Source organism: Phocoena phocoena, chromosome 20 (genome assembly GCF_963924675.1).
Source record: "Phocoena phocoena chromosome 20, mPhoPho1.1, whole genome shotgun sequence".
In the NCBI taxonomy this organism is placed as follows: Eukaryota; Metazoa; Chordata; class Mammalia; order Artiodactyla; family Phocoenidae; genus Phocoena; species Phocoena phocoena.
The window spans coordinates 504,167-532,098 of record NC_089238.1 but is presented as its reverse complement, the minus strand read 5'-3'; the positions used below and the strand labels follow the sequence as shown (position 1 = coordinate 532,098).

The 27,932-nt window shown below is 44.8% G+C and overlaps 2 protein-coding genes across 2 annotated transcripts; both read left to right on the top strand.

Annotated features, from left to right (window-relative positions):
- The first annotated feature begins 11,640 nt into the window (after window positions 1-11,640).
- Window positions 11,641-22,747, top strand: ZNF544 (zinc finger protein 544). Its single transcript, XM_065899007.1, is given in 6 exon segments — window positions 11,641-11,687; window positions 12,319-12,515; window positions 15,224-15,315; window positions 16,586-16,712; window positions 17,000-17,083; window positions 20,757-22,747. Coding segments are annotated over 6 exon segments (2,538 nt in total).
- Window positions 22,748-24,148: 1,401 nt separating this feature from the next.
- On the top strand, window positions 24,149-24,628 carry LOC136140851 (large ribosomal subunit protein eL32-like). Its single transcript, XM_065899006.1, has one exon. It carries the CDS (start codon window positions 24,149-24,151, stop codon window positions 24,626-24,628), a length of 480 nt encoding a protein of 159 aa, XP_065755078.1.
- Window positions 24,629-27,932: the final 3,304 nt, after the last annotated feature.

Genomic DNA, 27,932 nt, shown 5'->3' with positions numbered 1-27,932 from the left:
CCTTGCTTTGCATTTCGTTGCTCGCGGAGACATTTGTCCAGGTGCCAGCTCCGCGGCAGAGGATCCTAGGTCCCGGCCTGTCTCAGGAGGGAAGAGCTTCAACCCATTGCCCATCACCTGAGTCTATCGCACTTGAGTGTCTGGCATGAAACCAGAGTGAGATTCATTCCATAAGCTGGCTGTAGTTTTCCTGGGGGTCAGTATTTGCTGCTTTCCCTTAATGGAAGAAATTTTATATTTTAAGGCAGGATGAGAAAAAATTAAACATAAAATTCTGTTTGTTTGCACCTCCTCTCTCCCTCCCTAATGTGCAGCGTGCATTTGAATTACGCAGTGACCAGAGCGCCTCAAAGATGGGAATGCCTGCTCAACCACTCTTCTGACACTAGCAATGAAACTTCTTAAGAGAATGGCTTTCATTCCCGGCTCTGTAGGGGGTCTAAAAGACCCTTCCCTACACTAAGCCCATAGAATCTTGTTTTTCACTGAAATCAAGCCCTCAGCAACAAGAAGCCCTCGGCCAGGTTCACTCTGCACCACCCCGAGGTGCATCTTAGGTATTAAGTTGGTGTGAGGCTCTGACCTTCAAATTCCGTTTAAATAAGACATGTAGGGGCTTCCCTGGTGGTCCTGTGGTTGTGACTCCGCACTCCCGATGCAGGGGGGCCAGACTCGATCCCTGGTCCGGGAACTAGATCCCGCATGCTGCAACTAAGACCCAGCGCAGCCAAATAAATAAATAAATAGAACATCTAGCAGAAGCCTGTAATTCCACCCCAGGCATGGGGCTTGTGGCAACCGCCGTCTTCTGGGGCTTTAACAAAGGGAACTCTCGGGATCTTGCGGGTGTCAAATGAAAATAGCTCTGGCCACAAGATCTGCATCTCAAAGGTCAGGCAGAAAAAGGCTTTGCTTTTACAGGGATGCTAGAAGGAAGAGGCATTGGGCAGCTGATCAAGCAATTTTTTCAAAATATTGTTTTGTTTGTCAGCTGATTTTCTGGAGGAGTTGTTAAGGAGGGGCTGATCAACATTCTGACGCCGGCCCAGGCTGATGTCAAAGTTCACGGTCCTGTGGGAAGGACAGAAGATTAACTAAAACTTGGTCAACAGAAGTTCTAACTGACCAATGGGACAAACAGCTCAGTTAATCATGTGTGAGACAAAGAATGGAAAAGTATCTGGTCTTATCCTAGGTAAACAAGGGGGTTATCTGCAAGTCTTATCTAAGTCAAGTGTGGAAGGGTGGTTCTTTGCAGTAAGAAGTTTCCAGGAGCACAAGGTAGAGAGGCTTCTTCTACTGCTGCTGTTTCCCTGGAATACAGGGCTGGGTAGCAGGGTCAACGTTCTCAGAAGTATATCATCAGGGCCACATTGGTGATAAGACAATCAGTCAGAATTAGAGACTTTACTTAGAGGTTAATGTTTACTCACACAGGGGATAGCAACAGCTCCTATAGTCCAGGTGGCTGACAAGTCTCCTTACCTCTGCAAGGTGATCCCCTGATACAGCAGCGTAGCTGCTGCAGCTCTAGTGGCAGAGAATATCCCTGCTGTCTTCTCACTGAGAACAGCCAAAGGAAGGAATTCCTTTCCTTTCATGACACCAAGAGAAAGAAAAGCTGGTTTGAAAAGCTAAAAGCCCACAAAATGGGAAGGAAAGGGATGTGTGAGCAGTGCGTGGGAGTGGCGCCCCCTGGAGTTTTGTGAGGGGCTGCCCAATGGGGCAATGTTTTGTTCCTGGAACTAGGAGCGCACTCAAGCCTGCGGGGGTCCAGCTGATCGAAGGCGAGCTAGTCAGCAGTGTTCCATCTGGTCCTGGATGGGGTGCTGGGCTTCTTCCGCCTGCAATATTCCCTCATCCATGTGAGACAGAGTGGTTCCTGCCAGTGGCACCAACACTCAGCTTTTACATCCCAACTTTGAGGGCTCCCCCAGTAACAATGAGGAAATTGATCTTCCAGAGGAGAGGAGACATGGCTTAGACCAAACCAGGAGTTGAGGGAATCTAGGATTTCCAAGTCAGTCTGGTCTAAAACCGGCAGCTATTTGAAAACAGACAAACAAACAAAAAACACAAGCTCTGCAGCAAGATGGCCTCGGTTCAAATCTGGACTTTGTGTCTTACCAGCTGTGCCCTTCGAGTTAGTTACTTAACCTCTCTGTGCCTCAGCTTTCCTATCTGTTCCAAGGGGAAGTTCATATAGAGGCTATCTTATACGGTTGCTAAAAGGAGAACTGAGTCAATACACACGTGTGCTTTACCAGGCTGGTAGTCAGTAAGCCCTTAATCTATTACTGTTGTTATTACTAGCTCCTCTTTCAACACTTGACAATTTATAAGCACTAAATAATAATAGAGAAAAACCAGAAACACCCTGAAAAACAAAGGCAATGAGGGAAGACCAGCACTACTAGATAGTAAACTGTATTATGAAGCATCTATAATTTTAAAGTTGTAGTATTGACACATGAGTAGATAGACATATTCAACAGAAAAGAAAATCCAGAAATAGACTCAACTACATACGGAAAGTTAGTGTATGATAAAAGGAGCACCTCAAACAGTGAGGAAAAAGTAGACATTTTGCTAAACTACTTAGTCTACCTGTGGCAAAAGATAAAATGAAATTCATTCCTCACACCTTACACTAGGATGAATTCTGAGTGGATCAAAGATTTAAATGTAAAATATGAAGCTATACAAGTACTAGGAGAAACATGGTTGAATGTCTGCAAAACTTGAGACTATTTCCTACCCATGAATCAAAATCCCGAAGCAATAAAGGAAAATACTGATAAATTTGGTGGTGTAAAAATAACCGTTTGCATGAAAAAGAAACAACACCACCATTAGCAACATAAAAAGATTACAAACTGTGGGAAATTGCAATTTGCAAGGTTAATATTGCTAATAAGGAAATTCCAAAGCTAGAGTAAAAGACCAACAAAACAAAATGGCTAAAATATGAACAGTTCACAGAACAAGAAATGTAATAGTTCTTAAACATATTAAAAGATGCTCATAACTAGAGAAATTCTCACTCATTAGAGAAACACAAATTAGAACTGTATTGGAATACCATTTTTTACCTATCAGATTGGCAAAGATTCAAAAGTTTGGTGCCATAGCCAGCTGATGAGACGGTGGGGAACACCTCCTACCATACATTGTTAGTGGGATGCAAAAGGTATAACCTCAAAGGACAGGAATTGGGCAAAATTAAAAACACATTTATCCTTGACCCAGTAATCCCACTTCTAGAGATCTATTCCAAATATACACTGCCAAAAATGCAAAATGACGTAGGCACGGGAGTATCCATGGCAGCACTGTTTGTAATAGTAAAACACTCAGTACAGCTTACATGTCATCAGTAGGGGGCTGGTAGAAGGAACTGTGGTCCTGCAACACAATGGTGCCCTAGCAGCTGGCCGAGAGTGATCGCCTGCCAAATCATTAGGTATAAGCAGCGAAGTACATCAGAGCACTATGTGTGGTATGGAATATTTTACCCAAGGAAGAGTGTGGGATACACGTGCAGAATGTATTTGCTTAGCTACTTTTTTAAGTGGAAGGATAATCCAAAATTAATATAAATGATTACCAGTGGGAGAGGGCAGGGATAGAGGGAGGAGCAGCCAAAGAGGCTAGGCTTCTCTAAGTGTAATTTTGCTTTTGTAGTTTTCATTTTGGAACCATGAGAGTGCTTTGCATAATTAGAAATTACTTAAGTTTTAAGTGATCTCTAAAAATTGAAAGTGTTCAGTGAAAAGCTTATCACATGAATAATTATTTCCATTAACTTAAAAACACAGCAATTTCACCATAGAGATAGATCTTAAGGACAAAAAGAACTGCAAATGACTCTTGAACTGTCAATAATAAGATTGGAGGTAATTTGAAACACAAAGCAACTAAGTAATTCTGCTGATGTAATTGGGAGCCAAGATTTTCAGCTTGAAAAAAAAAATCAAAGCATAAAATAAATAATTAAAGCCCTGTCACACTAAATTTGATATAGAAATATCAGGATAAATCTAAAATGTTTCTCTTAAATATACATATATATATATATATATATATATATATATATATGTATATATATCCCGATTTTTAAATGTCCACTGAAGAGGTTTTTAACGATAACTACCATAGTAGCAATGAGTACTACTAGTACCCAGATTATGGTCTCTAAAACACATTTCGCATTAAACAGAACCAGGCTTCCTCAGCAAAATGGCCAATTCCAAGGCTGGTACTGGAAATTTACAGAATGAGCCTGTAACATCTTCTCAGACAGGAAAGTAAATAAGCTATCAAAGGCTACTGAGGTCATGTCAAAAGGACACAGGAGCCAGACTGAAGGAGCTGATCTTGGCCAAAGTTTGGTTAATTGAAGCATCAGATTGTTCACTGAAATAGGTTAAAACACAGAGAATATGTTTAAAATCCAAGTATATAAAACACACTCACTGGCCGCCTTTGAAGGATGCTAACACATCTCAGTTTTTTCAAAGCAAAGGGAAAGAATGAAGCATTTGTCCTCTCTCTCCTGTACATCTTAGGTGGCGCCCGAACAGGGACCTGAAGGTAAGTAATCGCGTGATCGCGGGACCGAAGGGGAAATTGGTCCGCTCAAGAGTAACCGAAACCTTCGGGATCAGTAGAGTAACTGTAATGGGGAATTCCCATTCAGTAGAATTTCAATACATTAGACTCCTGAAACAGTTACTACGGAGTTCAGGAGTGAAAGTGAAACCAGAATCTTTTGATGAATTGTTTGCGCTGGTTCGTAAACATTGTTACTGGTTTCAACCTACTGGTCATAACCAGTTGAATTTAAAAGTTTGGAAACAGGTTATGCGAGCCTTAAGAAGAGCTCATCAGCATGGAGACCCTATATCTGTCCGTGTTTGGTCTCTTTGTAAATTAATTTCCCTTGCCCTGGAACCATTACAATCTGAAACTTAACATAAAAATGGGGCGCGCCCTCAGCGTCCAAATTCTGCTCCCGACCATTCTGCTGCTTTTCGTACTCTGTTTCGTAAGTCTCCTATAGAGGACCTTCCTCCGCCTCCTCCTCCCCTTGTGTCTGAGACAGGAGAGGATTTTTCAGGTTCCAGTGACGAAGGGGCTTTTTCTGATGGTGATAAAGATCGGGAGCAAGCTAGCAAACAAAATGAGATGCCACTTTCTCAACAGAATGAGGTTTCTGATATACTTTCAAAGTTAAAAAATTTGATGGTTAAATTGAAAAAAAATAAAAACAATGAGCCATGTCCTACTATTCCTTCGGCTCCTCCTTTAGAATTAACAGCTTATCCTGTTGGAGCCTCTCGTCAGTTTCGCTTTCCTCTAAAACCTGAATCTAATAAACTTTTATTGGAAGAAGAGATGAATAAGGAAAAAAAGCAATATTCTGAATCATTTTTTGCTTTCCCTGTTGTTAGACAAGCTATGCTAATGATCAATTTCAGAATGGATATGTAAATGTTGAGTATAACCATCATGATATAAAAAATTTTTAAATGCTAAAAGAAGCCATCAATGCGTATGGGATACATTCTAATTATATTTAAGGACTTTTGTCTGGGTATGCTACAGAAAGCATACTAATTCCTCATGATTGGGAAGCGATTGCCAAAACTGTTCTTAAACCTGGACAATATATACAATTTAAGACTTGGTAAAAAGAGGAAGCTAAAAACATGTCAAGGACTAATGCGGCCCGCAATCCTCCAGGGCCACTTTTAGATGAATTAATAGGAGCAGGCGCATTTAGTAATCTACAGGCTCAAGCTCAATTTGATGATTTACGAATCATTCAAATACGTATGTGTTGTTTACGAACATAGTTACGAATGGAACCCCCTGAAAAAACAGCACAATCTTTTACTAAGTTAATACAAGGGCCTGGTGAGCCTTACACTGATTTCTTGTCTAGACTGCGTGCAGCCATTCAAAAAGCTGTAGCACAAATAGACGTGCAAGATTTATTATTACAATCTTTGGCCTTTGAGAATGCAAATCCTGAACGCCAGAAGGCATTGCGACCTTTACGGGCTGTAAACGCTCCACCTGAGGAGTATATAAAAGCTTGCCATGATATTGGATCTCCTACTTATCATGCCAATTTACTTGCAACTGCCATAAAGGCTCAACTAGAGGATAACTGGCAAATTGCCTGTGCTCATTATATAGGCAAAATACATAATCACTATCCTTCTGATAAACGTTTACAATTTTTGAAAAAGACTAATTAAATTTTGACAAAAATAGTTCAATCAAATCCTGTTATAGGACCAACCTTTTTTACTGATGCCAATAAAATGGGAAGAACAGGATATGCTAACAGTCACGATCAAAATGTGTTACAATCTCCATATGTTTCGGTTCAAAAAACAGAACTATTTGCTGTAATACTATTGTTACAAGATTATCCAATTGCTCTTAATATAATTACAGACTCTCAGCATGTGGAATTTACAGTTAAAAATATTGAGACCGCTTTTATCCCAAGTGATGGATCAGAACTGCACTCTTTATTTTTGCAAATACAACATATAATTAGACTACGTACTGCACCACTTTATATTACTCATATTGGCGCTCATACTCATTTACCCGGCCCATTGGTAGATGGAAATGATTTTATTGATACTTTAGTGGGTACCGTACAGTTAGCTACAGCAGAACATCCCAGATATCATACTAATGCCAGAGGATTGAAAAATAAATTTAATCTTACATAAAAACAAGCAAAAACTATTCTCCGTACATGCCCGCAATGTGCTGCCATTAATCAACCTTGTTTGAATATCGGAGTTAACCCTAAAGGCTTATCTGCTAATGCTATCTGGCAAATGGATGTAACTCAATATCCTGGTTTTGAAAAGTTAAAATATATTCATCATTCTGTAGATACCCACTCTCATTTCTCCTGGGCAACTCCATTATCTTCTGAAAAAGCTGATGCTGTAATAACTCATTTATTAGAAGCTTTTGCTGTTATGGGAATTCCCGACAGCATAAAAACCGATAACGCTTCTGCATATCACTCTCAAAAATGTCAGACTTTTTTTGCCACACATAATATACAGCATGTTACAGGTATCCCAGGAAACAGTACGGGACAAGCGGTTATTGAACGACAAAACCGCACTTTGAAAGAAATGCTTATAAAACAAAAAGGGGGAGATGAGGTACAAAGTCCTAGGAAAAGAATACATATTGCTTTATTTACTCTTAATTTTTTGAATCACGGAGAAGATGATTTTAGTGCAGCTGACAGATATTGGACACAAATAAGTACACAAGAACTTAGCCTGTTTTTATATTAAATGAAAATACTAACACTTGGGAACCTGCCGAGGTTCTTCGTTGGGGCCGGGGATATGCTTTTGTTTCTGCAGGAGCTGAATCCTATTGGGTGCCGGCTAAAAAGATAAAGCTTCGGGATGGCAACTAAGCGTAGCTTTGATGTGACGGGAATGACGAAGGGATTCGCGGAGATGGATTTGAGCAAGAGAGCAATCCGTGTGCCATTGGATCGAACAAAGAGGGCGTCTCCATTGACCTGCGGGCAAGTGAAAAAGTTTGCAGGCACTGCTGAAAATCTTGTCATTTCACAGGGTAAACCCCTCACTAGCACCAATCTTTTTGTGGCTATGTTGGCAGTGTTGTCTGCACAGATAATAAGCATATCAGCCAATGAGATAAATTGTACTAACCATACTTATTGGACTTATATTCCTAACCCTCCTTTTAATATGGGGGTTACCTGGTGGGATGCCCCAATTCTTGTATATGTAAATGAGTCTGGATGGTTGCCTGGTCCCTTTGATGCCTGGTCCTTTAAAGCCGGAAGAAGAAGGAAGGATAATAGAAAATTACACGGTGGGTGTTAATGGACCTCCTATTTGTATGGGAAAGGGAGATCGTTGCCTTAAAATGAATTATCAGGCATGGTTAAATGTTGTCAAAAATGAAAACAGATATCATGGGTTATATCTTTTGAGTGCTTATAGTTTTAAAAGTTCTAATTCCACTCTTAATGAGAATGTTTCCGCACCTTACTTGCCTCCATGTCAGGTGCCTCTTGTGGATCGATTATCGGATTGGGTCCATTGGACTCGATGCCGAGGAGAAATGGCTCGGGTTCTTGCTAATACTTCTTGGGGAAGCGTCATTGATTGGAGCCCTTTTGGCTCCGCCCGAGGAAAAAGGGGTCTGAAGAATTTACACTAACATAGAGAGGATAATACTATTTATAGCAATACTATTAATGATACCATAGTATGACATGCAGGAGGGTTTTCTCCTCCTGTCCTCATTTAAATGGATATCGTATCCAAAAGGGTTTATGGAAGCTTATGACAGCTTTGAAAAAGATTAATTCCTGGGTAGGACATATGGTTAACAAATCTGGAAATCATAGTTTGACTTTTCATAAAAATGTTACTCGGTATACTCGTAGTTGTGTAAAATTACCTTATATATTGTTAAAGGGACCAGCTGTATGGAATGAGACTCAAGGTATTATAATATGTAAAAATTGCTCTCTGTATACCTGCATTAACTCTAGTATATCTTTTAACATATCTACTGAAAGTTTGTATATCTTACGAGCTCGGACATGTCTTTGGCTTCCTGTCAATCTTGGAAGGGAATGGCAAGAATCTCTTCCTATGGCTGTTTTGCAATATTTAGCTGATGCATTAAAAAGAAGTAAAAGATTTGTAGAAATGTTGATTGCAGCTGTCATGGGTATTATAGCCATAACAGCTACTGCTGCAGTAGCTGGAGTTGCTTTAGAACAATCTATTCAGACCGTTGATTATATAACTGATTGGCATAAAAACTCTGAAATGCTTTGGTCCTCTCAACGACAAATTGATTCGGAAATAGCAGATTTACAACAAGCTGTGGTTATGTTGGGGGACCAACTTGTAAATTTACAAAGACAAATGAAGCTACGTTGTGACTGGAATCAAAGTGACTTTTGTGTCACTTCGGTTCCATATAATCAGTCTACATTCCCCTGGGCAAAAATAAAAAAGCATTTATTACATCACAAAAATTTGACAGAAGAAATCGTGAATTTACAAGGGAAAATTCAACAAACTTTTCAGAAGAGATTACAACGACTTAATTCACAAGAAGTATGGACTGGAATTATTCAAGGACTTAATAATCTAAATCCCATGTCTAAATTACATGCTTTATTTGGTTCTACTGCAGGATTACTAATGCTCATTATAATAATCATCACATGTTTAATTGTAGTCCGACGACGAGTGAAAGCTACCCGCCATGCAACATCGCAACAAGCTGCCGTGTTCTCCTTGGTGCTTCGGGCACTGATCCATAAGATGTCCTCAGTATAACCAGAATGGTGGGAACACAAGGCAATGTCCTTGTGCTGCTTTTGCTCAAGGACGAAGCACGGCATGTTTTCAAGAAAGCCCATGATTACTTGTAGAATCAATAAAAACATATGTTGCTGCTTTGGCATTTCTGGAATGTTAAAAAAATAAGTCTTAAAATGTAAACATAGATAATGCTTTAATAAAAGCTACCACAGCAGGACAGACGGCGCTGTTCTGCCTGAGCGAACGGCAGCCCTCTACTGCTGTGCTTCGGCACAACTCATCTCGTGTGATGAGCTTGCTTTCGGCCCTGTCATAAGATAAACTGCAACATTAGGGAAACCAAAGAAGTTGGTAAGGGAAAATGTTTCCTTATGGAAGAATTCCAGCAAGTAGACACAGAAAGAATGATATAATTAGAAAACCACTATTTTGTAACTCCTAATGAAATAATGGGTGTAAGGCAACGATCATCAATGACTGCTAGAACCCATTCTGTGAAAAATGTTGGAGAACTTTGTAATAGACGGATCAGGCTATCAACACCTGAATGATCAAAATAAACATCAAAGAAGCGCGCCAGATATCATGTACCTTCTGATATGATGCAAAAGGAAACGTGCAACGCCTATGAAAGACTGTCAAATATACATACAAATTTGAATCTAATTAAGCCTCTAGATCCAACTACCAGTTTACAGGAAAAACAAGGGAAAGAGAAATGACACCATAAGGATACCATTACCAAAATCCAAAATGTAGTAAAAATTTACAGGAAAAATTTACCTGGTTTCAACAAATAAATGGAAATGAAAAAGCATTTGTGGAGGAAGTCCATAAACTACAAGACTTAAGCACACATTAACCAAATGCAAGGCGTGAACCTTTTTCAGATCTCAATTTGAATAAACAAAAAATTTTTAAGACGACACAATTTGGGGTAAACACTGGATATTTGACATTAAGGAATTATTGCTAATATTTTTAGGTGTGTTCATGATTTTGTATTTATCTATTTAAACTCATTTTTTCCCATGCTATCTTTTTTTTTCAATCGCTCAGACATCCCAGGAAGTTGTGCCATCATTAGCTCTTTTTTTTTTATAACATTTTATTTATTTATTTAAAAAAAATTTTTGGAGTATAGTTGATTTACAATGTTGTGTTAGTTTCAGGTGTACTATCTTTTTTCTAATAGATATTGGTAACCTTATGTACTGATTATTAACAGCTTTATTGAGACATCATTCACATAAAATTCACCCACTTAAACTGTACAATTCACCCACTTAAACTGTATAATTCAATGGTTTTTAATATACTCGAGTTTTACAATTTTAGAACATTTTCATCACCCCCAAAAGACAGAGATATCCATTTAGCAGTCACTCACATCGCCTCTAAAACTCCTCCAGCTCTAGGTAACCACTAATTTACTTTCTCTATGGATTTGTCTATTCTGGAAAAAATCATTATCTTTTAGAGATACGTTCTTAGGCATTTATGCGTGAGATGATGTGTCTGGGATTTGCCGCAAAATCATCCAGCCGTGGCTGAGAGCAGGTAGGGATAGATTAAATTTAAAAAGCAGAATGCTGACAGTAAATGCAGCTGAGTACTGCATAGAGGAAGCATGGGGTTTCATCATACTATTCTCTTTACTCTTGTATGTTTGTAATTTTCTGTAATAAAAACAAACAAGGTCGTCTATTTTACCATAATGAAAAGCCCCGAGGTGGGCATAGGCAATATTGATTCAGTGACTCCGGGAGGATCCCAGTACTTATTCTGTTTCTTTCCATCTTTCTGCTCTGCCATTCTCAGCATGTTGACTTTGCCTCTTGGGCTGGTTTCCTCATGGTGCTGGCATGGCGGTACTTTTCTATACATTACATGCAGACAACACTGTCCAGAGGCAATATAAGGGGACACACTAGTGTCTTATGTCCATTTTTAAGAGAGAGGGAAACTGCCCCAGAAGCCCCCAGCAGACTTGTCATTTCTCCTTGGCCAGAATGCCCTTGACCAATTCAATCACAGGGCAAGAGGTATGAGACCACTCCATCAAGACTCTCCTTTGGGAAGTTAGGTTCCAGACATTCTGGAAGAATATACAAATTGCAGTCACATGAGCAAGTAAGAAGTGTGCAAATAAGAAGCAATGGCCTTGGGTAAAGCAACCAAGAAGGTCAACTCCAGGAGAGTCAAGGCAAGGAAGACTGGTCACGGGAGCAACCCAGACACAAGAGCACAACCCAGGAGCTTAACGATGCCTGAGGTTCAAGTAGAGCCAGAGTGGTTCCCACCAGAAGGCAGGTCTGGGAAGGTTTCCTGTGGTCTCTCCCTCCTTGAAAAGCCAGGGCAGGTTTCCAGGTCTGTGGGTCTTAGCCCCACAAACAATGGCCAGACCACACATAACAGAACTCTCTGACCCACAATCTCTATTTTTTGCCCCTGTCCCACTTACGACCCGCCAGAGAAAGCCAGATAAGCTCCCCCGAGCAATCACATAGGATGACCCACTACTAGTTAGCCGGCCTCCAACTTCCATACTCCACACTCAGGACACACCTGAGGCCATTTCTGTTTGTTGCTGTCAAGCTTTCCCTCTCCTGTGCCGGCCTCTGAGCCTTTGCCAAACGCAAAGACTGTGGTGGACTCCCCTGCTCTAGCGGGCTCTGAAAAAACGTCTTCTGTGGTCCTCATCAGGTGGTCTCCCTTTACTTCCACGGCAGTTCTGGCCGTTGCAAAGGCCCACGAGGAAAGCACGAAGCCGTGCACGGTTCAGACACGAACGTCGCGCCCTCGACCCGTGTCGCAGACGCCCATGAGGAGAATCAGAGTCGTCCATTAATTCGGGGCCGAGGGGCAGAGCTAAAGGGAGCAACATTCTCAGCCACAACCCGAGCTGTTGTAAGAGATAAAAAGTTGGGTCGCCGACGCCCAGACACCAAAAGCCTCGACGCTGCCGCTGCCGCTGCGGCCGCCGCCCGGAGCAACGGCCGCAGCATCAGCTGGAAAAACTGCCACTGAAGCCAGAAAAACGGCCGCCAGCCCGCAGCCTTCTGGGACTTGTAGTTCGTTGCGCCGAGCGCGCGCACTTCCGCCACCCACCGGAAGTGCCGCCATTACCCGCGAGCGCAGGTGAGCCTGGCCCGGGAACCCGCGTCGGGGGTGAGCTGTACCCCCGAGGCCACCCCAGCCCCAGAACGTGGACCCGTTTTCTTCCACTGGTACGTGGACTTTGAATTTAACTTGAAGAGAAAGCGTATGTTGTCCAGATGAACAAAGAATTAGGGGCAGTCCTGGCAGAGCAAATGGCATCGGGCAAACTCCGGACCAGGGTGTTGGCCTGTGTTGGTTGTGTTTGGTGATGCCCCAAGTTAAGGGCTCGGTGTGAGAGGGGGCTGTATTGGTGAGCAGGACTAGTGGTGTGGAGAGCAGGGACACAAATTCCGTTGTGCGTGAGGGCTGGGGTTTGGATTACAGAGCCTCAGTAAGTAGAAGCATCAGGCGGTGGATAACTCAGTGCAAGGGATAGTGCCAAGGGAGTAGAAAGAATGAGGAGGACTCTGACTTTCCATGTCTAGTGAGGAGCCAGGATGGAGGCCGAAGTGCAAGAGATGAGGAACCGTGGTCACTCTCAGCTGTGTTGAGTCCAGGAGTCTTGTCAGTAATAGAGTTAATCCATAGTTGATCTAAGAAAGGAACGGAACTTTTAAAAAAAATTATTTGTTTTATTTATTTTTGGCTGCACTGGGTCTTCGTTGCTGTGCACGGGCTTACTCTAGTTGCAGCGAGCGGGGGCCACTCTTCGTTGTGGTGTGTGGGCTTCTCACTGGGATGGCTTTTCTTGTTGCAGAGCACAGGCTCTAGGTGCATGCTTCAGTAGTTGTGGCACGCAGTCTCAGTAGTTGTGGTTCGCAGGTTCTAGAGCGCAGGTTCGGTAGTTGTGGAGCACACACGGGCTTAGTTGCTCCACAGCATGTGGGATCTTCCCGGACCAGGGCTCGAACCGGTGTGCCCTGCATTGGCAGGCGGATTCTTAACCACTGTGCCACCAGGGAAGCCGAGAAATGGAACATTTTATTCAAGCGAACCTGAGGATTATAACTCAGGAAATAGTCTTTCAGAAAGCTCTGAGGACTGTTCCACCCTAGAGATCAAAGCACAGTTATATACCTTTTTGAGACAAAGGGTCATATATCAAATGATGAGTTGACAGTTTATGTAATCCAGAGCTGCAGTACAAAGCCAGTAGTGGGTCACTGTGACCCCTTACAAAGAAGGAACTTTGTCTCCTAAGGAGATAGGGTTAATGCAGATACAGGATACACACTAAATGGGAGGGAAGAGACCCAAACAAACAGAGAAAAAGTTTATGTTTAAATTTTTCTTGTCTTGCCATAAAATACGAATTTTCTTTCATCGAGTCTTTAGAGGCATGGCTGGATGTGGAGGAGGGAATGGCAGTGACAGGGAACTTGGGAGGGAGGTCTAGGCTGGACATAAAGCCTGGGGCAGCCCTTGAAACCCCACCCCCTCACAGGCAGGGAAAGAGGAAACTAGAAAAGGAAGGAGAAAGAGAGGCCTCTAGAAAGAGGGACCCCTGCCAGACCAGCCCCCTCCTGGGCCCAGCATGAGGAAAAGAAGGGGAGTTTTATGTCCAGCTATAACCAGTATAATTAAACCTGCTGTGCCCCTACTGTGTGTCAGCACAATGTTAAGCAATCGTAAATGCAGCTCACACACTCATCACAGCCGCGCCACAAGGCAGGGCCTGCTCCTCTCCCGGATGTCTACAGGTGAGGCTCAGAGAGGTTAAGGAGGCCTGTTCAGAGTCCTACAGAGGCACGTGGTGGAACTAGGACTCCGAAAGCAGGCAGTCTGGCTGCGGAGGGGAGGTGTTCCCAGCCCTCACCCTAGGGCGTCTCCAGACTGGGAAGAAGAGGATCAGAGGGTGGAAATGGACACGGGTAGTAGGAGATTGCCCGTGGATGGATGGGAATGTCAGAGCAAGGTAGCATCATATAGAGTCTTCAGCGGCCTTCTTAGGTGTGGTGAACATCTGTGCGTGTGCATGGCGTGGGTGTGCTTTTGGTACAGGCAGGGTGAGAGGGAGTCAAACACAGGGAAGGGTTTGGGGCAAGATGCGGGAGGATTTTTGCCTGGCTGTCTCAGTGGGACTGTCACGTGACTACAGCCAAGATACTAGATGGGCAGAGTATGGGAAGCAGCGGCAGTCTTAAGCAAAGCAGGGGATAATCGGTGTGGCCCACGGGCAGTGGGGCAGCACCCAGCAGCTCCAGAAGGATGATACCCACCTCTCAGAGTGCCCCTAGCTGTCCTGGTGATTTTCATATCCTCCTTGTCCCCATACCCCACCTCCGTTTTTAGAAGCCAGCTGATGTTTCATTGGGATATTTTTTAATTGTACGGTTAATTGTTTTGACACTGCCTCCACTTCTCCCTATTTAGTATCTTGAAATAAGAGGAAATACTGGTCCTTCCTTTCTTTGAGTGTTGAAGGACTGCTGTGTATCTTTGGGCTCATGGTTCAGACACCGCAGCACGTGCCTCAAGGCATTTACCTTGAGCCTGGGGTAGCCCAGGCCCGGACCCAGGCAGACTGGCCCTCTCCGCAACTGGAAAGCTGGCTCGGCCACCTCAGCTGACCTCAGAGCCTTGAACAGGGAGAACACGTGGTCAGAGCCCCGCCTCTCTGCCCCTCACTCCCCAAGGGATGGTCCTCAGCTGGCATTGGCCACCCTCTCCTTTGGGGATGGGAATGGACTCAGGAGCATGGAGATACTTTGGTGGGGCTGAATCCCTAATTGTTCCTCCAACCCCAGCCCTGCCTTCTGAGGACCTCTGCCCTCTTCAGGACAGCTTCTCCAGGTATGAGGAGGAAATGGAGGCATATTCTCAGCAGATCCTGTCTCGGGTGAGTTGGGGACCTTTGCTTTCATTGCCTTAGTCTCCTTGGCTGTAAAATGTGTCCAAGGATAACACCCAACTCCTCAGGCCAGCACACACGAGAGTTCTGTAATGCTGCCCTATGCCTTGGGGTGAGGTGTACAGGCTCCCTGCGTGAACAAGCCGGGAACTCCACAAACCTGGTTCCCTGGGCCAGGTCTCTGCCTCAGACTTTTTATTTGTGGTTTTTGCTCAGTGGGCCCTTGAGGGCAGGCACTCTGGGCCCGTTGATCCTCCCTGAGACCACTCAGGAGGGCAGCTGAGAGTGTCCCCATAAAGGGCCACAGTCGCCCTTAGATGGCCCACGGTGCAGCACGTGGCGGGTGGGGGCGGGGCCCTGACCTCCTTCAGGGTCCCAGCATCATACACTTGCCTGTGCTTCCTGGGTGCCAGGGGTCAGTTGCACTCATGTCCTGTGAGACTCCCCGGTGCAGGAGGCCGTCTTCATAGTCGCATCAGGGCAGCTCATGCCGAGAAGTTCAGGGACACGTCCAGGTGTCCAGCTAGAAAGTCGCGAAGCAGAGAGGCCAACTTGGTCTACTTGGGCTGCTGTTACACAATGCCACCCGCTGGGTGGCTTGGACAGCAGCCGTTTGTGTTCTCACAGTTCTGGAGGCTGGAAGTCCAAGATCAGGGCGCCAGCAGGGTTGGTTTCTGGTGAGGACTCTTTCTGGCTTTCAGGTGGTGCCTTCTCTATGTCTCCACATAGTAGGGAGAGAGAGAGGCCTCTGGTTTCTCCTCCTCCTCTTGTAAGGGCACCAGTCCCATCACATTAGAGCCCTGCCCTATGACCTCCATTAGCATTAATTCCATAAAGGCCCTGTCTCCAGATAAGTCACATTGTGGGGTAGGACTTCAACATGCGATTCATGGGGAAACAATTCAGCTCATGGCATTAGCCTTCTAAAAACACACCACAGCCCTGATTTGTCCCATGGGCCACTGTGTGCTGACCCCTGATTTAGAGCATCCTCTTTGACTGGCTTCCAATCTGTGATTTTGTAGAGAGGCTGGGGACGGGGATCTCCAAGAGGGGTCCCCGTTGTTTCCCAGAACAGAAAATCGGGATCACTGGTGTGACCAGTGGTAGATGAGATACCCAGGCAGAAATAAAAAAGCCATGGGCCTGAGTCTGGGTCTGATCTGAGCAAGGGGTTCTCCCTCCCCTGTACTGTCCTGTCCCCCCAACCTCCTCATCGAGAAAGCAGGGTCCCATGGTAACACCAGTGATGTTTCAGCCACCTGTGAGCTTCAAGGACGTGGCTGTGACCTTCACATGGGAGGAGTGGGGACAGCTGGACCTGGCCCAGAGGATGCTGTACCGTGAGGTGACTCTGGAGACCTGCAGTCACCTGGTCTCCCTGGGTAAGGCAGGCACTGCCCATAGCAGGACCCAGAGTGTGGCTCATCTCAAGGGTGTGCCCAGGCTGGGCCAAAACGTGCTGGAAGTGGGTCCCTTTGAGATTTGGGTCCTGGTATTGCCGCTCACTCCACCTCCAGAGCAGATCTGTGGCTTGTCGTTCAGGGAGTGGGAAATCTCCTCGGGAGGATGCGGGGGCCCTCCTAGTCCATTCACGTCTGACCCCAGGGGCGAGGGCTGGGCCTGTCACCAAGCAGAAGACCAAGCCCTCTGTTTTTCCTCCGTTGACCAGGGCTTCTGCTTTCAAAACCAGATGTGATCGCCCGACTGGAGCAAGGGGAGGACCCATGGAGGGTGGAGCCGGGACCTCCCCGAGGTGAGAACAGGCCAGCGGCCCAATGGTTAAGGTCCAAGGAGAAGGGAGGCCATTTTCGGGGAGTTTGCTCAGGTGTTCTCTGCTGCCTCCTCATGTCCAACAAGGCAGCTGTGTTCTCATCCACATCAGCCTGTCTCTGTGCCCAGCCCACCCACAGAGAACACTTGTTGCTGTCGTCAGGACATGTCTCACACATGGGTTCATTTCTGTCCCCGTCTTCCTCTGGTCTTCACCCCTCTGCTGCCGCATCTCATTCCCATGTCCTCATGCCCCCTCTTCTTCTCCATCCTCTCATCCTGACTTCTACCCAGGGTGGAAGCTCCTCAGCCCTCCCCTTCAGGCTGGTCTTTGCTCTGCCATTTGGGTGATCAGCCCTCCTCCATGTTGGACGTTCCCATGTCTTCAAGATGGTTCCAAAGTGTGGTAAAAACTTGTGCGTCCAAGCCTTCCAGAAGGATTCCTACTAAATCTTCCTGGACCTCCTTTCCCACCTCCCCTCATCCCATAGGCCCGCCTCCTACCCTGTGTGTCAGCCTAATTGGAATTATCTTTTTTTTTTCTTTTTTTCTTTTAGAGCTGTATCAAAATACAGTTTACATACCATACAGTTCACCCATTTAAAGTATGCAAAGCCTCTTAGTATAGTCGCAGTATGTGTATCCATCACCACAGTCTATTTTAGAACATGTTCATCATACTGACTAATTGGGCTGCTTCTGATCTTTTGTTGTTTTGTTTTAATTCACAGACTTTATTTTCTTATTTATTTATTTATTTAGCTGTGCTGGGTCTTAGTGCGGCATGTAGGATCTTTAGTCACGGCATGAGAACTCTTAGTTGTGGCATATGGGATCTAGTTCCCTGACCAGGGATCAAACCCCGGCCCCCTGCATTGGGAGCACGGAGCCTTAGCCACTGGACCACCAGGAAAGTCCCCATTGATAGACTTTATTTTTTAGAGGAGTTTCATGCTTACAGAATGTACAGAGTTCCGTATACCACCCCACCCCACACAGTTTCCCCTATTATTAATGTCTTGCATTCTTTGGCACATTTGTTACAGTCGATGAACTTATATTGATAAATTATTATAAACAGAGATCAACAGTTTACATTAGGTTCACTGTGGTGTTGTACGTTCTGTGGGTTTGGACAAATATATAATGTTATATATGCACCACTATAGTATCGTACAGAGTAGCTCCACTGCCCCAAAAATCCTCTGTGCTCCACCTGTTCACCCTCCCTCCACCCTAACGCCTGGTAACCACTGATTATTTTACTGTCTCTGTAGTTTTACCTTTTCCAGAATGTCCTATAGTTGGAATCATGCAGTACGTGTTCTTTGCTGACTGGCTCCTTTCATTTAGCAATAAGCAACACGTTTGTCCTTTATACCACCTTGCCCTAGCCTGGAGGCGTTTAATTTATCTCATGTGTTCCTGCGCCTTTTTACCCTGTTACTCTCTTGCCTGCAGCTTCTGTTATTTCTTACTTCTGAACTCTTACCTACTTTTACTTACCCTTGGTTCTCAAATGACATCATTCTGAATTTAGTTTACCAGCAGTGTCTTTCTTCTCTTCTGTCATAGACGTTACTTTCTTGCTGACCCACACAATCTGTCTTCCTCATTTCAAGATCTTGGTACAGATGCTACTGTAGAATTTTAACCTCCTTTGCCCAGTTTCCAACAGCCAGGCACATCTTGGACATATCTTAGCCACTCAAAGATTTCTTTCCTTTCCTCCTCCAAATACCCTTTCACTCCCCTTTATGGGGCTGTTGTTTCATTTGAAAAGTTCTCATCATCAGAGATTCCAAGTCAACACCCCAAAGGAACACAGCAGGGTCTTGGGAAGGAGAACAGTGCTGGTCGTGGGAGGGGTTGGGCATAGATAAGGACCTTCTCCATGAGGGAAAGAAGGTCTTTGTTGGGCAGAAGAGAAACGTCCTCCTGGAAGTCAAAGGATAGCCAGAGAGTGTAGGTCATACTTTGCCAAATGGAGGATACTTGTCTCCTTGGCAGGCATAGGGAGAGAAGCATGGGACCCTGGGCAAAGGCCTTGATATTACTGGATGTGGGTGGCTACCTGACTGAAAAGGACAGTATGTGGACAAAGTGACAAGTAAAAAGGGAATCCTGGAGGACGCAGGCAAGGATCCTGAGCTGGGAGCCTGTGGCACTCTTTGTTAAAGGCCCAGTATCTTCAACAGGCGGAGGAATCCCCTTTAGAACCATAATAAGGGTGATGACATCAACAGTACCATGTATAGCAGTGCACCGTGTGCCAGACACTGTGTGAGGCTCACATGCTGATTCGTTTATGCCTCGAAGTAACCCTTGTTAGCTAAGCATTCGTATTCCTGGCTTACTGCCAAGGAAATCGAGCCTCAGAAGTCGCCAGCTGGTGGAGTCCACTTGTGGCCCAGTCTGGCCAAGCACCCTGCTTCAGGGACCACAGCACTTTTCTGGGGAGTCTGTGACATCAATTCTGGAGTGGTTAAAGGGACTTTTATTTCTCTGTGGGCAGCCTGAAGTGATGGTGGAAATGGTGCATTAAGAATATTAAATTAGGGCTTCCCTGGTGGCGCAGTGGTTGAGAGTCTGCCTGCTGATGCAGGGGACATGGGTTCGTGCCCCGGTCAGGGAAGATCCCACATGCCGCGGAGCGGCTAGGCCCGTGAGCTGTGGCCGCTGAGCCTGCACGTCCGGAGCCTGTGCTCTGCAACGGGAGAGGCCACAGTGGTGAGAGGCCCACGTACTGCAAAAAAAAAAAAAAAAAAATTAAATTAGTGTTGGTATTTGGGATCTCGTTTCAAGATCCAGCACCAGGAAATGGATAGACTAAGATTGTGGATCATAAGGTTGAGGCACGTGTTAAGATCCTGTTTCCTGTGACTGCCATTACAGATTACCAACTTGGTGGCTTAAAACAACACAAATTGATTCTCCCACAGTTCTGGAGGCTACAAGTCCAAAATCAGTATCATTGAGTTAAAATCAAGGTGCAGCAGGGCCATGCTCCCTCCAGAGGCTCCAGTAGGGAATCCATTCCTTGTCTCTTCCAGGCTCTGGTGGCTGTGGGATTCCTTGGTCTGTGCCCACATCACTTTAGTCTTTAAGGCCAACACCTTCAGATCTCTTTGCTCTGTGTTCAGAATGCTTTCTCTGTGTGTATCAAATCTCCTGCCTCCCTCATATAAGGACACTTGTGATAACATTTGGGGCCCGTCCAGATAATCTCCCCATCTCAAATCCTTAACACATCTGTAAGGATCCTTTTTCCAAATAAGGTATCATGTTGACAGGTTCCAGCAAAGAGAATGTAGGTATCTCTTGTGGTGATTGAGGGCTTTATACCTTCAGACCCAAATTTTTTGTGTGAATTTCTCCTTTAATCTTCACCCTTCCCTGCTTATTTTATTCCTCTGCTCCCTCTTTGGGGACCAGTCCTCCTGAGTCATCTCTTCATTACCTTTGCTTGCTTTTTTGTATTTTACCACTGATTTCCTTTTTGCTGAGCCATCCCTTCCTTTCACACCCTGCATGAAATTACAGTCCATGGATTAGAAACAAACCCAGAGATACCTCTCCTACTTGGTGGTCTCCTTCATCCCACTCTCCCCTCCTAATGCTTCTCCAGTAATTCAGGCAATTTGGATTTCTTTCAGACTGGAAGACTACACTGGAAAAGAAAGAGTCAGCTTCTGAAGAGGGTATTGCTGTGGAAGAGCCACCTCACCACATGGAAATGAAACACTGTGTACAGGAGGAGGGCCCCTGGTTGGTGTCATTAGGAGAAGTGCAGCATTGGAGGGACCAGCTAGGGAAGCACCAGGAGGACTCTCTGAGTCAAACAGTACTTAACTCAGAGAGACTTTTTGCTCAAGGGGGTAGTTATCTGAGTCTAAGCCTTCTACCTCCGACATTACCCACAAGGACACATTTCCATAAGCCCAACTCACAGGTTAAAAGGTTGAAACAGAACTCTGTTTTCATTAATCATCAGAAAAACTGGGCTGATCTGAAGTCCTGTGAAGATCATCAAAGTGCTAGAGCCTTCTGTCAGAGCACTTACTTGAATAAAATTGCAAATGTTGAAATGGGAAATAAAAAACCTTATGATTATACTGTCAGTAGTGACTCTTTCAACTGTGGTACCTCCCTTCATTTTCTTAATAGAATTTTTTCAGCAGAGAATGGCAATGACAGTAAGGACGATGGAAACAGCATTAATCATAGCATGTCTCTGAATGAACACAAGCCAATGAATTTTGGAGAAAGTCAGTACGAGTGTGATGAATGCCTTGTACAAGCCGAAATAAGTGATCCTGGAGAGGCACCATTCAGATGTGAGGAGGACTGTGGTGCCTTCCACGTGGCCTCATCTTTTCCTGACTGTGACATCATTCAGACTGGAAAGAAGTCATATGCATGTAATCAGTGTGCAAAATCTTTCAGCTGTTGCTCTAAGCTTGTTGTACACAAGAGAACACACACGGGAGAAAAGCCATATGAATGTACTCGGTGTGGGAAGTCTTTCAGCCAGAGCTATGACTTGGTTGTACACCAGAGAACTCACACTGGAGAAAAGCCCTATGAATGCAACCAGTGTGGGAAATCCTTCACCCAGAGTTCCAAACTCATTAGGCATCAACGAACTCACACTGGAGAAAAACCATATAAATGTCATGAATGCGGAAAATCTTTCAGGTGGAACTCTAACCTTACTGTTCATCAAAGAATTCATACTGGAGAGAAACCTTATGAGTGTGCTCATTGTGGAAAGTCCTTCAGTCAAAGCTCTGACTTTGTTGCACATAAAAGGACTCACACTGGAGAGAAACCCTATGAATGTAACCAGTGTGGAAAATCTTTCATTCGAAGCACTCAACTTATTAGGCATCTGCGAATTCACACTGGAGAGAAGCCATATAAATGCAATCAGTGTGACAAAGCCTTCACTGGGAGCTCTCACCTTATTGAACATCAGAGAACTCATACTGGAGAGAAACCGTTTGAATGTATTCAGTGTGGGAAAGGCTTCACTGGGAGCTCTCACCTTCTTTCACATCAGAGAATTCATTCTGGAGAGAAACCGTATGAGTGTAATGACTGTGGGAAAGCTTTTCGGCAGCGATCTCAGCTTGTTGTGCATCAGCGAACACATACTGGAGAGAAACCTTATGAATGCAGTCATTGTGGAAAAGCTTTCAGCCAGAGGTCTCCCCTCATTGTGCATCAGAGAATACACATTGGAGAGAAACCCTATCAGTGTAACATGTGTGCTAAAGCCTTCACTCAGAGGTCACGCCTTACTGAACATCAGAGAACACATACTGGAGAAAAGCCCTATGAATGCATTGACTGTGGGAAAGCCTTCAATGATCGATCAACCCTTACAAAACACGAGAGAACACACACTGGGGAAAAACCCTATGAATGTAATCATTGTGAAAAGGCCTTTAGCCAGCGGTGTCAACTTACTAGGCATCAGAGAATCCATACTGGAGAGAAACCCTATGAATGTAATGAGTGTGGAAAAGCTTTCAGTTATAGTACATCCCTTATTCAACATGAGAAAACCCATGGGAGAGAAACCCTATGAATAATCAAGATGGAAAAGCTGACTGCCAGACTTTCTTTACTAGACATCAGATGACCAAGGTATGATTCTCAGAGTGTAGTCTAATGACCATATACATCAGAACTGCTTGGAGTGTGTGTGTTGAAACTGCATATTACCAAGCTTACCCTCAGTTTACTATATCAGAATATCTAGCAGTAAAATCCAGGAGCCTGCAGTTTCCAAAAGGAGCACACGTGATTTGTATATATACTAAAATTTATATACTTCTGCATTTAGGTCATGAATATGACCACTGATGAAAAACATTCAGTCAGAGCTCTTGGCAGAAGTTAGAAAACACAGAATGGAGCTGTACCCACCAGATAATCTTTTTAGTGCATACAGCCACGCAAACTCAACCAGACGTTGTCTCCACATTCATGGAGATGATGGGGAACTGAAAGATACTCTTTACACAGAGCCCCAAACACTCAACCTAAGGAGAAACCATTGCATGAGGAAGTTGGTGTTTGGTAATGAAATTTGAAGCCAGCCATGTTCAGTGTAAACCAGCAATTGAAAACACAAATTGGGGGATTTTTTGGTGGTCCAGTGGTTAGGACTTGGTCCTTTCACTGCCAGGGCCTGGGTTCTATCAACGGTCAGGGAACTAGGATCCCGCTGCATGGCATGGCAAAAATAAACAAACAAAAAACAAATTGAAGGAAAACTAATGACGGGAAGTCTTCTAAAATGATTTTTATTGGAATTAAAAGTAGACTCGGGCTTCCCTGGTGGCACAGTGGTTGAGAGTCCGCCTGCCGATGAAGGGGACACGGGTTCGTGCCCCGGTCCGGGAGGATCCCACATGCCGCGGAGCAGCTGGGCCGGAGAGCCGTGGCCGCTGAGCCTGCGCATCCAGAGCCTGTGCTCTGCAACGGGAGGGGCCGCGGCAGTGAGAGGCCCGCGTACCGCAAAAAAAAAAAAAAAAAAAAAGTAGACTCAATTTTTCAGGGACTCTGTCATGCTCTAACTTGAGTTTGTTGCTCAGTTAGGTTGACTAATCAAAAGATGTCAAGTGAAGTGAAAACAGGGCTCAAAACGGTATATACACAGAATGTTACAACATATAAAATCATGTGCACAGATGGTTGGTTAAGAAGGTCAACTCGGCAGCATGTTCAAAAAAAGGCTGAAGTGTAAATCAGTGGTGAAGCAAGTGGGAGAGGCCATCATTGCAGATTTGAGCAAGGTGAAAGCAGGTGAGAGCATCGCCTGGAGATGCAGAGTGGGAAAGGCTGTAGCTAGGAACTTGCAAAGAGGGAGCTGCAGGAGTGGAGGTCACAGCCCCCCTGTCAGAGCTGTAGACTGACAAGTGGGGCAGGAAAGCAGGGTTCATTGAAGGTCTGTCCGTGAAACTTCTAATTTGCTCTCCCCTCTCTTGCGTTCAGTATCTGGCCATGGGTAAGCAAAAAATATACTAGAGAATGAATTATGTGCTATAAGAAAAAGTCTGAGGTCCTCGGCGCTGCCTACGGAGGTGGCCGCCATCTCTTACTCGGCATCGTGGCTGCCCTCAGACCCCTCGTGAAGCCCAAGATCGTCAAAAAGAGGACCAAGAAGTTCATCCAGCACCAGTCAGACCAATATGTCAAAATTAAGTGGAACTGGCAGAAACCCAGAGGCATTGACAACGGGGTGTGCAGGAGATTCAAGGGCCAGATCTTGATGCCCAACATTGGTTACGGGAGCAACAAGAAAACAAAGCACATGCTGCCCAGCGGCTTCCAGAAGTTCCTGGTCCACAACGTCAAGGAGCTTGAAGTGCTGCTGACGTGCAACAAGTCTTACTGTGCTGAGATTGCGCACAGCGCCTCCTCCAGGAACTGCAAAGCCATTGTAGAGAGAGCAGCCCAGCTGGCCATCAGAGTCACCAATCCCAACACCAGGCTGCACAGCGAAGAAAATGAATAGACAGCTCGTGTGCACGTTTTGTTTAATAAAACTGTAAAATGGCGGAAAAAAAAAAAAGTCTGAGGGACTAGGGAATCTGGTGTATTATGCTCCAGAACAAGTGCTACCTTATTTTGGCATTTCAGGGACGTTCATCCTAACAGCTGGTTCTTACCCTTTTAATCCTAAAGCAAAGTGTGCCATTAAACCAGCCCCACCCATCTGTGGAGCTTCCCCTCTGCTTTCTGATAGCTTCTTCAATATCATGAGAGCTAGGGAGTGAATGATTAAGGAAGCTTCCAACATGAATGAAAAAATATCTGGGGCTTCCCTGGTGATTCTGTGGTTAAGAATCCGCCTGCCAATGCAGGGGACACGGGTTTGAGCTCTGGCCCGGGAAGATCCCACATGCTGTAGAGCAGCTAAGCCCGTGTGCCACAACTACTGAGCCTGCACTCTAGAGCCCGTGAGCCACAACTACTGAAGCCCACATGCCTAGAGCCCACGACCCGCAACAAGAGAAGCCACTGCAATGAGGAGCCCCCACTCGCCACAACTAGAGAAAGCCCAAGCACAGCAACAAAGACCCAACACAGCCAAAAATTAATTAATTAATTAAATTATTTTTTTTAAAAATCTAAGATAAAACAAAAAAAACTGCCAAAGAGAACAGATATTCAGGAGAAATAAATATTTTAAATGTTTTATTCTAGGAGTGAGTCAAGAAATAATTGCAAACGAAAAATAAATCCAAGATGCTCTTTTAAAAAGAATAGACTTCCTGAAATTAAAAGTAAGACTGTTGGGCCAGAAAGCAAAGAAAAGAAAGAAAGAAAAAGGGAAACTTCACCAGAGCTGAAAGATCTTCAGATCATGGATAGATTCACGCAGCATGAGAAATTGAGAACACAATTAAAAAGACATCACAGACTGGGACTTCCCAGGTGGTGCAGTGGTTAAGAATCCGCCTGCCAATGCAGGCGACACAGGTTTGAGCCCTGGTCCGGAAAGATCCCTCATGCCATGGAGCAACTAAGCCTGTGCACCACAACTACTGAGCCTGCGCTCTAGAGCCCGGGAGCCACAACTACTGAAGCCTGCGTGCCTAGAGCCTGTGCACCACAACAAGAGAAGCCACCATGAGGAACCCACGCGCCACAACAAAAAAGTAGCCCCCGCTTGCCACAACTAGAGAAAGCCCGCGCAGCAACAAAGACCCAAGACAGCCACACACACACACACACACACACACACACACACACAAATCACAGAAATTTCTGGAAAGAATTTTGAAAGTAGCAAAGGAATATTTTTTAAGAAAAAGGACTGTTTCTTCTAATTAAAAAGTTAATCAGAGACCTCAAAGTAAGCAAATTGTTCGAGAAAATGTACAGATTGTACAAGACAATTGCAGTCCAAATGTGAAGCAAATTTTTTAATATATAAATTTATTTATTTACTTTTGGCTGCATTGGGTCTTCAGTGCTGCACGTGGGCTTTATCTAGTTGTGGCGAGTGGGGGCTACTCTTCGTTGCGGTGCACGGGCTTCTCATTGCCGTGGCTTCTCTTGTTGGGGAGCACGGGCTCTAGGCTCATGGGCTTCAGTAGTTCTGCCACTCGGGCTCAGTAGTTGTGGCTCTCAGGCTCTAGAGCTCAGGCTCAGTAGTTGTGGCGCACAAGCTTAGTTGCTCCATGGCATGTGGGATCTTCCCAGACCAGGGCTTGAACCCGTGTCCCCTGCATTGGCAGGTGGATTCTTAACCACTGCGCAACCAGGAAAGCCCCTGAAGCAAACTTTAGAAAGGAGTATTCATTTGACCCTTGTGTTAATAATTCTTCCTGGAAGAGGCAGAGGACTCAGGAAATCGGAAAACAAGAGGGAGAAATATAATCGTTGTTTTGATTGGCCCTTCACTGAACAGTGTTTGCATAGCTCTGATATAAAGAGTAGATACTGTTTATTTTTATTTTTCAGTTTTAGGAAGAAACCCAGATCTGTGACAGAATAGATTTCATAATGGCAACAGAGTGGCGTGCCATTGTTCCCAGTCCTGTCACCAATTGTAATGGCACAGCCTGTGACTATTACAAAGCAGAAAGGGGAAGAGAAGTAGAAAGGGGGGAGTGTATCCCCGTATCATCATCTTAGGAAGTGGGCTTTTAAATACAATACTTTAGGTTACTTAGGAGACCAAAACTAGAGCTCAAAACAGTAATATGACGAAAAGTTGGAAGCAAATAGAAGAGCAACGACGTGAGTCAAATCTAAATTCCTTATCAGAGCAGGAAGCCAGTAAGGTCTGTAGACTGAAGGAATTACAGAGGTGGCCTCAGGAAGAACCAGAATAGAAATGGCTAAAAGTGGTTGATGGGATTTGTGACTGTTGGGTAAGGTGGGGCAGGAGACAGCTGCTTTCCATTTTAAAACTTCTGTAGTGTTTTATTCCCTGGTGGTACACTTCTTATTTGGGTAACAAATTATTTCATATGTGTACCTATAGGTGAGCAAAACTACAGTGCATGAAGACATCTGCAGTTGTTTTGGGGGTTATGTACATGTTTCCTTTTGATTCAGTGTCACTGTAAATTGAAGATTAAAAAAGCAAGAGCTTAAAGAAAAGATGTCAGGCTCTTCTGTTTTGCCAATCAGAGTTGATTCCAGTAGAGCAGGCAGGCTCCTTGGCTTCTTAGAATTCCTTGGAGTCCTTTTAAGGCTCTAAGACTTTATTTTCCAGAAGCCTTATCACCTGGAAGTCAGTGGGCCCCAGAGAGGTGCTGGTATCCTGGGACACCTGGGTGGACAAGACAGGTGTGTGAATTTGTATAACCACCAAATACTGAATGCAGTCCCCCACATGATTCATATGAGACTCGGAGTTTGAGACAGGGAATGCCTTCCTACAGTGGCCTGCACAGAACAGAGGGGACTTTGCTGCCTGGTTAGGCAGTTGGTCCTGCTGCTGAGACCAACCTTGTGTAGCTTTCAGAAGATGCTGGGGCCTGGGAGGAAGGACTTGTGCAATGGATCTAGCAAAGTGAGTGTTGTTTGACAATTCTTGTTGACCAAACACCCGAGAGACATTTCCATTCAGCAAGTCTTAAAATTAGCCTTGTTCGGTGAAGACACTATTTGGGGACTCAGTACGGAAGATGCTGTGATGCCGCAGCGCCCTCAAGTCCCTTCTTCCCAAGATGGGGACGCCACACAGGAGCATAGGGGTTATGGGTTCCTGGAGACCACACCCTGTGGGAATCACACAAGAAGGATGCATGTAGGGGGCTGGGGGGAATGGAAGACAGAAGTTGCTGTGTACACAGTGAGTG